This window comes from Rhinoderma darwinii, chromosome 4 (assembly GCF_050947455.1).
Source record: "Rhinoderma darwinii isolate aRhiDar2 chromosome 4, aRhiDar2.hap1, whole genome shotgun sequence".
NCBI lineage: Eukaryota > Metazoa > Chordata > Amphibia > Anura > Rhinodermatidae > Rhinoderma > Rhinoderma darwinii.
The window spans coordinates 293,622,522-293,634,800 of record NC_134690.1 but is presented as its reverse complement, the minus strand read 5'-3'; the positions used below and the strand labels follow the sequence as shown (position 1 = coordinate 293,634,800).

Genomic DNA, 12,279 nt, shown 5'->3' with positions numbered 1-12,279 from the left:
GTCTCCCCCATCTCTATCCCACATAAACACATATAGAAGCAGCAGCATAGAAGACATCATACAGCAGTGCAGCTGTGAATCCAGCACTGGGGTTAGCTAAAACCCTAACGATCTTTCCGTGTAAAGATTCCTGTGGACGAGTTTTACCAGTAAATTCAGTGAGTGAACAGTTTAGGAGGCGGAGTGGGTGGAAGGGTGTGTGAGACCCTTATAATTGGAGAAATAGACATTCTTCTGTTATAAGCTATCTTACAATGTTTCTTTTATTCGTTTGTACTTTTGCAAATAAATTTAAAGTTTAGCTACTCTTTAACCCCTTCCCGCTCCTTGACGTACTATTACGTCATGGCAGCTGTATCGTTCGCGCTCCATGACGTAATAGTACGTCACGGGAGTAACGGCCGTTTCGGCCGTCCTCCCGACACATACAGGAGCTGTGACGCTGCTGTCTTGTTCAGCAGCTGTCACAGCTCCTACAGCGGGGACCGATCGCTGTGTCCCCGCTGATTAACCCCTTAAAAGCCGCGTTCTATGGAGATCGCGGCTTTTTAGGGGTTAAGCTGCCATCGCCGGCCTGCTACGCGATAGCGGCCGGCGATGGTGACTATGGCAACCGGACACCAAACAATGGCGTCCGGCGATGCCATAGACGGAAGCCTAGTGGGTCCTGACAACGTCAGGACCCACTATGCTTGCTGTCAGTGAGTAGCTGACAGTTCTAATACACTGCACTACGCATGTAGTGCAGTGTATTAGAATAGCGATCAGGGCCTCCTGCCCTCATGTCCCCTAGTGGGACAAAGTAATAAAGTAAAAAAAAAGTTAAAAAAAGTTGTGTAAAAATAAGAAAATAAAAGATTTAAAAGTATTAAAAGTAAAAATCCCCCTTTTTCCCTTATCAGTCCTTTATTATTAATAAAAATATATAAACAAACAAATAAACTATACATAATTGGTATCGCCGCGTCCGTAACGGCCTGAACTACAAAATTATTTCATTATTTATCCCGCACGGTGAACGCCGTAAAAAAAATAAATAATAAACCGAACCACAATCACAATTCTTTGGTCACTTCACCTCCCAAAAAATGGAATAAAAAGAGATCAAAAAGTCGCATGTACCTAAAAATGGTACTGATCGAAACTACAGTTCGTTACGCAAAAAATAAGTCCTCGCACGGCTTTATTGATTGAAAAATAAAAACGTTATGGCTCTTAGAATAAGGTAACACAAAAAGTGAATGATTGTTTACAAAACTTATTTTATTGTGCAAACGCCATAAGACATAAAAAACTATAAACATCTGGTATCGCCGTAATCGTATCGCCCCGCAGAATAAAGTGAATATGTCATTTATAGCGCACGGTGAACGCTGTAAAAAAAAACGAAAAAAAAAAACAATCGTACAATTGCTGTTTTTTAGTCACCACGCCACCTAAAAATAGAATAAAAACTGATCAAAAAGCCGCATGCACCCCAAGAAAACTACAATGGATTCCTCAAGGGGTCTAGTTTCCAAATTGGGGTCACTTTTGGGGGGTTCCCAATGTTTTGGCACCACAAGACCTCTTCAAACCGGACATGGTGCCTAATAAAAAAGATGCTTCAAAATCCACTAGGTGCTCCTTTGCTTCGGAGGCCGATGCTTCAGCCCATTACCGCACGAGGGCCACATGTGGGATATTTCTCAAAACTGCAGAATCTGGGCAATAAGTATTAAGTTGCGTTTCTCTGATAAATCCTTTTATGTTATAAAAAAAATGGTATAAAGAGGATTTTCTTACCAAAAAAAAAATGTAAATTTCACCTCTACTTTGCTCTAAATTCCTGTGAAACACCTAAAGGGTTCATAAACTTTCTAAATGCTGTTGTGGATACTTTGAGGGGTCTAGTTTCTAAAATGGGGTGTTTGATAGGGGTTTCTAATATATGGGCCCCTCAAAGCAACTTCAGAACTGAACTGGAACCTAAAAAAATAAATAAATGAGGCAATACTTCGCTTCTTACATTATACTGATAATGAGCCGTGCCCACCCCGAGATGACCCCAGTTTTGACCGTTTGTATAAACGGAGACCCCTATTAGACCGTTCCAGTGCCCGGTTTTCCCAAGCATACACCCCTGAGAAGTGTATTTCTATTGATGAGTCCCTGGTACATTTTAAAGGGAGGGTTCAATTCCGCGAGTACCTGCCGGGTAAGAGGGCAAGGTATGGCGTGAAGATGTATAAGCTGTGAGAGTGCATCAGGGTATACCTACAGGTTTAGGATATATGAAGGAAAGGCCACCCCCAAACCAGACTGCATCCTGGACTACAATAGGTACATGGGAGGGATGGACTTGTAAGATCAAGCCCTGAAGCCCTGAAGCCCTACAGCGCCATGCGGTGTGGTATAAGAAGCTGGCCGGGCACATCATACAGATGGCATTGTACAATGCGTACATGCTACGTCGATGTGCAGGCCAGACGGGAACTTTCCTGGAATTTCAAGAGGTGATTATCAAGAACCTAATCTTTAGGGACCAAGAAGGGGGGGGCACCCAGTACTTCTGGAAGCGAGCCCACACGCATCGTACCAGGGCAACACTTTCCAGGAGAAGTTCCCCAAACTGGCAAGAAGGGAAAAAGTCAAAAGAGGTGCAAAGTCTGCTATAAGAGGGGGATAAGGGATGACACAATATATCAATGTGACACGTGTCCCGAATAACCAGAGCTCTGTATGAAAGTGTTTTAAAATTTATCATACATCCCTTGGTTTATAATTTACCCCAATTTTACTTACCCTGATGCACTCCACACAGCTTATCCCCCCTCGTCTTTCCCCTCTGATCCCTGCTGTGTGTCCAGGCAGCTGATAACAGCCACATGTAGGGTATTGCCATACCCGGGAGAACCCACATTACAGTTTATGGGGTGTAGGTCTCCGGTCAAAATTCTCACTACACATGTAGATGAATGCCTTAAGGGTGTAGTTTTTAAAACGGGGTCACTTCTTGGGGGTTTCAACTGTTCTGGTACCTCAGGGGCTTCTGCATACATGACTTCGCACTAGAAAATCCCCAGTAGGCCAAATGGTGGTCCTTTCCTTCTGAGCCCTCCCATGGGCCCAAATGGCAGTTTATCACAACAAATGGGGTATTGCGGCCCTCAGAACAAATTGCGCAACAGAATGGGGTATTTTGTTTCTTGTGAAAATAAGAAATTTTCAGCCAAAACTACATATTATTTGAAAAAAATAATTTTGTTTTCATTCCCAGCCCAATTCAAATAAGTTCTGTGAAAAAACTATGGGGTCAAAATGGTCACAACACCCATAAATGAAGTCCTTGAGGGGTGTAGTTTCCAAAATGGGGTCATTTGTGGTTGGTTTCTATTGCTTTGATACCTCTGGGGCTCTGCAAATGCGACATGGCACCCGAAAACCAATCCAGCAAAATCTGGACTCCAAAGAACACACAGCGCTCCTTTCCTTCTGAGCCCTCCCATGGGCCCAAACGGCAGTTTATCACCACAAATGGGGTATTGCCTCACTCAGGACAAATTGGGCAACAGAATGGAGTATTTTATTTCTTGTGAAAATAAGAATTTTTGAGCTAAAATGACATATTATTGGAAAAAATATATATTTTTTTAATTCCCAGCCCAATTCAAATTAGTTCTGTGAAGAAACTATGGAGTCTAAATGGGCACATTACCCATAAATGAATTCCTTGAGGGGTGTAGTTTCCAAAATGGGGTCACTTCTGGTGGGTTTCCATTGCTTTGATACCTCTGGGGCTCTGCAAATGCGACATGGCACCCGAAAACCAAACCAGCAAAATCTGTACTCCAAAGAACACACAGCGCTCCTTCCCTTCTGAGGCCTCCCATGGGCCCAAACGGCAGTTTATTGCCACAAATGGGGTATTGATGCACTCAGGAGAAATTGGGCAACAAAATTGAGTATTTTGTTCCCTGTGAAAATAAGAAATTTTGGTAAAAAATTACATCTTATTGGAAAAAATGTCATTTTTTTAATGTCACAGCCCAATTGAAATAGATGCTGTGAAAAAACTGTGTGGTCAAAATGCTAACAACAACCATAAATGAATTCCTTGAGGGGTGTAGTTTCCAAAATGGGGTCACTTTTGGTGGGTTTCCATTGCTTTGATACCTCTGAGGCTCTGCAAATGCGACATGGCACCCGAAAACCAATCCAACAAAATCTGGACTCCAACAAACATATAGCGCTCCTTTCCTTCTGAGCCCTCCCATGGGCCCAAACGGCAGTTTATCACCACAAATGGGGTATTGCCACACTAAGGACAAATTGGGCAACAAAATGGGGTATTTTGTTCCTTGTGAAAATAAGAAATTTTGATCACAAATGACATTTTATTGGAAAAAATGACATTTTTTTCATTTCAGAGCCCAATTCAAATACGTGCTGTGAAAAAACTGTGCGGTCAAAATGGTAACAACAACCCTAAATGAATTCCTTGAGGGGTGTAGTTTCCAAAATGGGGTCACTATTGGGGGATTCCTACTGTTTTGACACCTCAACACCTCTTCAAACCTGGCATGCTGCCTAAAATATATTCTAATAAAAAAGGGGCCTCAAAATGCACTAGGTGCTTCTTTGCTTCTAGGGCTTGTGTTTTAGTCCACGAGCGCAGTAGGGCCACATGTGGGACATTTCTAAAAACTGCAGAATCTGGAGAATACATATTTAGTAGTGTTTCTCTGGTAAAACCTTCTGTGTTACAGAAAAAAAAATGAATAAAATTGAAATTCAGCAAGAAAAATGAAATTTGCAAATTTCACCTCCACTTTGCTTTAATTCCTGTGAAATGCCTGAAGGGTTAAAAAACTTTCTAACTGCTGTTTTGAATACTTTGAGGGGTCTAGTTTTTAAAATGGGGTGTTTTATCAGGGTTTCTAATACATAGGCCCCACAAAGCCACTTCAGAACTCAAGAGGTACCTTAAAAAAAAGGCTTTTGAAATTTTCTTAAAAATATGAGAAATTGCTGTTTATGTTCTAAGCCTTGTAACGTCCAAGAAAAATAAAAAAATGTTCAAAAAACGATGCCAATCTAAAGTAGACATATGGGAAATGTGAACTAGTAACTATTTTGGGTGGTATAACCGTCTGTTTTACAAGCAGATGCATTTAAATTCAGAAAAATGCAATTTTTTCAAAATTTTCTCTACATTTTGCAATTTTTCACCAATAAACACTGAATATATCGACCAAATTTTACCACGAACATGAAGCCCAATGTGTCACGAGAAAACAATCTCAGAATCGCTTGGGTAGGTTTAAGCATTCCGACGTTATTACCACATAAAGTGAAATATGTCAGATTTGAAAAATGGGCTCTGAGCCTTAAGGCCAAAACTAGGCTGCGTCCTTAAGGGGTTAACTAAAGGACAGGGTATGGAAGTTTTGTGACCGATGTGGGGAAAATCTCACCTGACCGTAGGATGTTCACTTTAGATTCAAAATGTAACATTTGATGTATCATGGGTATGCATGCATTCCTTATTTTCTTTGCATCACTGAAATTTGTTTAGGGTATGTTCACACGGCCTATTTACGGACGTAATTCGGACGTCTTTGCCCCGAATTACGTCTGAAAATAGCGCCTCAATAGCGCTGACAAACATCTGCCCATTGAAAGCAATGGGCAGACGTTTGTCTGTTCACACGAGGCGTATATTTACGCGCCGCTGTCAAATGACGGCGCGTAAATAGACGCCCGCGTAGAAGAAGTGACCTGTCACTTCTTTGGCCGTAATTGGAGCCGCTATTCATTGACTCCAATGAATAGCAGCGCTAATTACGGCCGTAATTGACGCGGCGTTCAAGCGCCTGCACATGCCGGTACGGCTGAAATTACGGGGATGTTTTCAGGCTGAAACATCCCCGTAATTTCATCCGTTACGGACCCCCGCCGTGTGAACATACCCTTAAGCTTTTTAAAAGTTTTAATGGTTTAGGCTTTTTAAACATTTTATGTTTTCCTGATAAAGAAACACCAGACGAGCTGCTGAGGTGTGGATGGATGAATACAAGAATTTCTACTATGCAGCTGTACCATCAGCCAGAAATGTACCATATGGAAAGTAAGTATCTGGTATTTCACCTGTAAGTCAAAGATTTCTGTACTTGTGTGAGTAATATTTAAAGGGGTTTTCCAATTAGAAGAAATGAATGACCCATCTTTAGGATAGGCCATCAAAATCTGATCGGTGGGGGTCTGACTCCCGCTACCACCACCAAAAAGCTTTCTTTAAGAGACTGCGGCGCTCATGCGATTAATTACAGCCTAACCTTAAACCTTGTAATAGAGGGCATGCAGGCAGATGTAAATACAGTATGGGCAATGTCTGTTAGAGGAGAGAGAAATCTTGGGAACTGTAGTCCTTTTACGTGTTAATCCCACCTGCAGCAAGGCCTATCCAAATTAAAACCGAGCTAGGCAACATAATGAAAATGAAATATAACTGCTTCTGAGCTATAGTGGCATCACCTGGTGAGCATTTAAACATAAACAAGTATTTATTTATTTTTTTCAGTAGCTCAGAAAACTTCTTTTAAAGGCCATGTAATAAAGTGAGTGTAACTTAGTGTAACTTCTTAATTAGTTTTTATTAAAAATGTGTTTTACTTTTTTTTTTAGATACATCTGTTCTGTATTCTCTATGCAGAACAGCTGTATTTAGCTCTAAATCTTGTTCCAGGCATGTCCGGGTCCTGCGTTTCTCTGACACGTGGGATCCACCTGTAAGTTCATAATTTAGATGTGATCCATTACAGGTGAATCCTGCGGGTCAGAGACACGCAGTATCTGCTGAAACTGAATCCGTCAAGTCAGCGGACCTGACGGGAACAGGATTTGGCGCTAGATACAGCTGTTCTTCATAGAGACTACAGAACAGCTGTATCTCAAAGTATAACAAACGTTTAATAAAAAATATATCAGACACTTCTTAATTGTTTATTAAGAAAAAAAAAAGCCCTCCTGTACATAGGCTTTAAGTAAACCTCCTTTGAAACAAATATTCCGATTTTTATAAAGGGAAACTGTGTGATCCCCTTGATAAATCTAGTAGACGAAAAGCACATTTGGGTCTGAAGTGGTGGTTACGATGTCTGACCTGGAGTAGTATTATAGTATTGCCATTTGGAATTAACTTTTTGATACTTATTATTTAACACTTATTTTTATTGCTTGATTCTAATGCTATTTAAAGGGGTTATCCGGGGACCAAAAATTTTGTTTTGCGTTCATATTTTTATGTAAAAAGTCACTTACTAAAGCATTTTAATTAAAAATTCGGTACTAAACGGAACTAAAACTTCCCAGAAGTCCTGGAGATTTTCTAATATTGATGACGCGCCGACATGGTCCCACAAGACTGAGGGCTTTCTTTCTGTACTGTTCGTGTCGGCGTGTTATCAATGGCATGACCGCAAGGGGCAGTCACATTGCCGATTGCTCGAGTCCCTGAGCAGAGCATCAGCTAGCGCTTTGCTCGGGACTCCAGCACTGCTCCCGACATTTGGTCAGTGACTTCAGGGGTTTCCTATAGCTGGAGTTCCCTAGCAGAGCATCAGCTGATGCTCTGCCTGGGCACTCAAGCATTGCTGCCACTGTCTATATATGGACAGTGACATCGGCAGCAGTACAGGAGTCCCCAGGCAGAGCATCAGCTGGTGCTCTATCGGGGACTCAACTACTGCTGCCGACGTCACTGTCCATATATGGACAGCGACTTCAGGGGTTTTCTATCGCTGCAGTCCCGAGCAAAGGGCTAGCTGATGCTCTGCTTGGGGACTCCAGCAATCGGCTATGTGACTGCCCCTTGCAGTCATGCCATTGATAACACGCCGACACGAACAGCACAGGAAGAAAGCCCTCCGTCACGTGGGGCCGTGTCGGTGCGTTATCAATATTAGAAAAGCTCCAGGACTTCTGGGAACAATTCACCGGGTTTGAACGGCACCATTTAGTACCGAATTTTTATTTAAAATACATTAGTAAGTGACTTTTTTACGTAAAAATATGAACGCAAAACAATTTTTGGTCCCCGAATAACCCCTTTAAGCTTTACTTGATTTGTTCTGAATACTATTCTGGTCTGTAATTCCCAACCGCCATTCTCTTGCTGTTTTCATGTTTCTTTTAATGGGTTTTTAGGATGCGATGATCATGTGGTTTGCAGTATTAAGAAAGATATTTATGACATGTTACTTTGGTTGTGGCTTTTTGTCACTGTGGCCCTGGTTTATATGCTAAGGTTTAGCCTTCCGTCATGTAATAACCATTTTTTTTGTTGTCTCCAGTATTCAAAGTCGTACAGAATTGAAAAAAAAACTGGGCTGCAAGCCTTTCAAGTGGTATTTGGAAAATGTTTATCCTGAACTAAGGTGAAATCTTTAGTGCTGCGTAAATAATAATGTTGGTGTTTGTTTTTTTTTTTAGCTGTTAAAATTTCTTTCACTTGTGCAAAAGCCATTTAAAACTGCAGAATGTAAGAATGTTAAGATTTTACCTACATTTTCTCATGGCAGAAATGTGGTGGGAGGGAAGACTGGTTTCAGATGGCCCATATAACCGTTTTTAATGAAAATTCTACCTTAAAACAAAAGTAACCATTGGGGTAGTATGTGAAAATATTGAATATAATTGAGGACATCACTGTATGTTTATATTGTGAGTTATTTTAATTACTGTATTTTTCAGACTTTGACACTTCTTAGCAAGAAAAAATATTGATAAAAAGTGTGTGTGCGTTTTCTAGTCCAGATGGCGCCAGACTCCCCCCAACTACTTTCTTAATGATTGGGCAGAGCAATCATATAATGAGTTGCAGTGATCTCTGTATGATCATGACAGGAGAGGAAGCTGAACGCCATGTGCACATTGCATTCAGGTTCCTATCACAGGACACAGCAGAACACATAGCTGGAGTTTGGGTAGGTGAGTAAACCACCAGACCCACAGGTATTAACCCCTTATTTTACCCTAGACCTCCAGGGAACAAAATATTAATCGCCTCATATACCTTTGGACAAAATGTATACACGTCTGACATACAAATAAAATGTTTCATCTCCTAATACCCTAATTTTATATATATTTTCTGAAAGTGGACATCCGGCACACTCTGAAAATGGCTCTAAGCACTTCACAATTACGTTCGCTTTTTTGCATATTTTTTTCATGCTTAAAAAGTCTAGAAAATGCATATTTCTGGCTAAAAGCCAGGTAGACTAGACTCAGAACACATTCACCTACGTGCATGATAACTACATGGAACAGGAATGCAAAATTACCCAGCTCTTCACAGCCGTGACACCTTCATACACTTTTGTAACAAAAAAAGAAAAGAAATGCCTGAAAAATGAAAATGTGACTAAAACTCATATTCAATAATCCAAAAATGGGGCGACACTCCGTGAGTATCGTGTAGTGCCTTGGAAACACCCACAATAAATTGTAGAAAATCCCGGCACACAATCTTTCTTTTCTTTTTTGCCTTCTTTATTTAAAGACGCTTTTTGGCTTAAACTCAGACTTTCTCAATCAGATAGTTACAATGGTTACAAAGAATCAACTTAAATAGTTACACTTCCGATCACATTGCTTCATTAGCATACAAACAAACGTGAATCCAATACACAATACTTTCACAAATTTCATTGCCTTATCCGTATTGATGTAAAATAATTAACCGCTTCCCGGCTGCCCACTGTAAATTCACGTCCGTGTTTGCTGGTCTCTGTGCAGCGCCGAGGTGAATGCACGGTGGTTGTTCATAGAGTGTTCGGGTGTCTGAGTGGTGCTGACACCCGGATCGCGCTGTCAACACCTGCCTCCGGTCCCGATCATGTGACATTGTATTGAAAGTTTGTTGTAGCAACAAACTTTCCTGGGATTGATCGCTGGTGTTGCCGCCGGTTGTCATGGCAACCGGAGGCCATACAATGGCCTCCGGGACTGCCATGCATGGAAGCCTATGAGGACCAGGCTACAGGCGGTCGTAAAAAATGCTGCAGGTAGGCCATGGGAACCTTGTAGTAAAATATTCTGCTGCTGAGGGTATGTCAGGGCCTTGCGTATAATGTTATTTCCTTTATAGCATATGGGCCCAGAAAAAAATGACCATAAATTTAGGACTTAGTAGCTGCTTGTTTATACAAGTGCTAGTAATGTTTTAGAACACTTTACAAAATGCATTATGTGTGTTTTTCTAGAGTTCCTGACCATCAAGATATTGCATTTGGAGCTTTGCAGCAAGGCACAAACTGCCTTGATACACTGGGTCATTTTGCAGATGGAGTTGTTGGTGTTTATGAATGCCATAATGCTGGAGGCAACCAGGTATGTGTAGAAATTATTACTTCGTTGTACTCTTAAGTTTGGAGTTGCATACTACTACCTACAACATAACAACTGAAATGTATAAAGACTTTATTATTATCATAATCTTATTATACTTGGCAGTAAGCCACATATGATGTTATGTGCACACAAACAGGAAAAGTCCATCATTAACCCCTTGACGACTAAACATTTTGTAAGAATCTATCATAATGGCAACCCCCTTTTAAAGGGCATGCCTTATGTATTTAAACTTTATTAGTATGTAGAAGAGATTATATTTTTCGGACTGTAAGATGCACCCATAATTTGTAGCATAAGGGGAGAAAAAGGATTTGGTCCTTAACTGTACATTTCCCGTGTAATATTCAAACAATAGGGTGTAGATACAGTACCACAGTGCCCCGATACAGTGCCTGCCGCAGTGCCTCGATACAGTGCCTGCCGCAGTGCCCCGATACAGTGCCTGCCGCGGTGCCCCCCGATACAGTGCCTGCCGCGGTGCCCCCCGATACAGTGCCTGCCGCGGTGCCCCAATTCACAATGCCTGCCGCGGTGCCCCAATTCACAATGCCTGCCGCGGTGCCCCAATTCACAATGCCTGCCGCGGTGCCCCAATTCACAATGCCTGCCGCGGTGCCCCAATTCACAATGCCTGCCGCGGTGCCCCAATTCACAATGCCTGCCGCGGTGCCCCAATTCACAATGCCTGCCGCGGTGCCTCAATTCACAATGGCAGCAGCAGAGATACAAGATATTGGCAGCTATAGTGCTCTCACCCTCCCCTGAACTCACCAGATATCAGAGGTGTGGGGAGGCAGTGGTTAATGGTGATGAGTTTGCTCTTCTTGCCGCTCTGTACTTAGGAGGGGACGTGGCTAGAAGGTCCTTGCAGATCAGTACCTGCACAGATTTATTGTGCGGTGTACAAATGTATGCGTTTGCTCACTGAACAGTCAGATTTGACAGAATTGTGTGTAAGATGTGACTGTTCAGTGAGAAGTTAACCCAGAGATTTTTATCTTGTATTTCTGACATTATGGGGCACTGTGGCTGGCATTGTATTGAAGCACTGTAGCTGGCAGTGTTATGGGCCACTGTGGCTGGCAGTGTTATGGGCCACTGTGGCTGGCAGTGTTATGGGCCACTGTGGCTGGCAGTGTTATGGGCCACTGTGGCTGGCAGTGTTATGGGCCACTGTGGCTGGCAGTGTTATGGGCCACTGTGGCTGGCGTATTGGGGATTTGTTGCTGGCAATGTATTATGGCACTGTGGCTGTCTTTTTGTATTTGGGCACATTGATACCATATTGTCTCAATATTACCCAGGAAATGTACAGTTAAAGGCAAAACCTTTTATTTCTCCTCTTTTATGGGTGCGTCCAGTGCGTCCTATAGTCCTTCTCAATGAATTGTGGCTTACCCTCCTTGTGGAGGTTGTCAATGACTGTCTTCCCCATGATTGTGTAGCCTACTGAACCAGACTGTTGGACCACTTAATGGCTTAGATTCTGACACCATGAGTCTACAATCTTGAATTTGTACCCAATATTCTATTTCATTAACTATTTTCCATAATCATCCACATTAAAAGAAAAAATGGTGGAAGCAGATCACTCTGTGTGTAATGAATCAATACAATGAGTTTCACTTTTTGAATTGAAATACTGTAATAAATAAAATTTGATATTCTAATTCATTGAGGACTAGTGTGCGTATATGTATATATCTGTGTGTGTGTACACATGTGTGTGTGCATATATATATATATATATATATATATATCTCTATATATCTCTATATATCTGTGTATGTATGTGTATATATTATATACTGTGGGTCTAAATGTATGTAGCTATTTGTAATTTTTAAAAACCCTTTAGACAGCCATATTGTAGTGCACTTC

General features: G+C 41.6%; 1 protein-coding gene across 1 annotated transcript in view; it reads left to right on the top strand.

The window, feature by feature from the left end:
- Positions 1-12,279, top strand: part of GALNT2 (polypeptide N-acetylgalactosaminyltransferase 2) — a 166,169-nt gene that overhangs the window by 145,935 nt on the left and 7,955 nt on the right. The window contains exons 12-14 of the mRNA XM_075862599.1: positions 6,017-6,109; positions 8,334-8,417; positions 10,248-10,374. Of these exons, the coding sequence (XP_075718714.1) occupies positions 6,017-6,109; positions 8,334-8,417; positions 10,248-10,374 (304 nt within the window). The remainder of the gene's footprint in view (positions 1-6,016; positions 6,110-8,333; positions 8,418-10,247; positions 10,375-12,279) is intronic.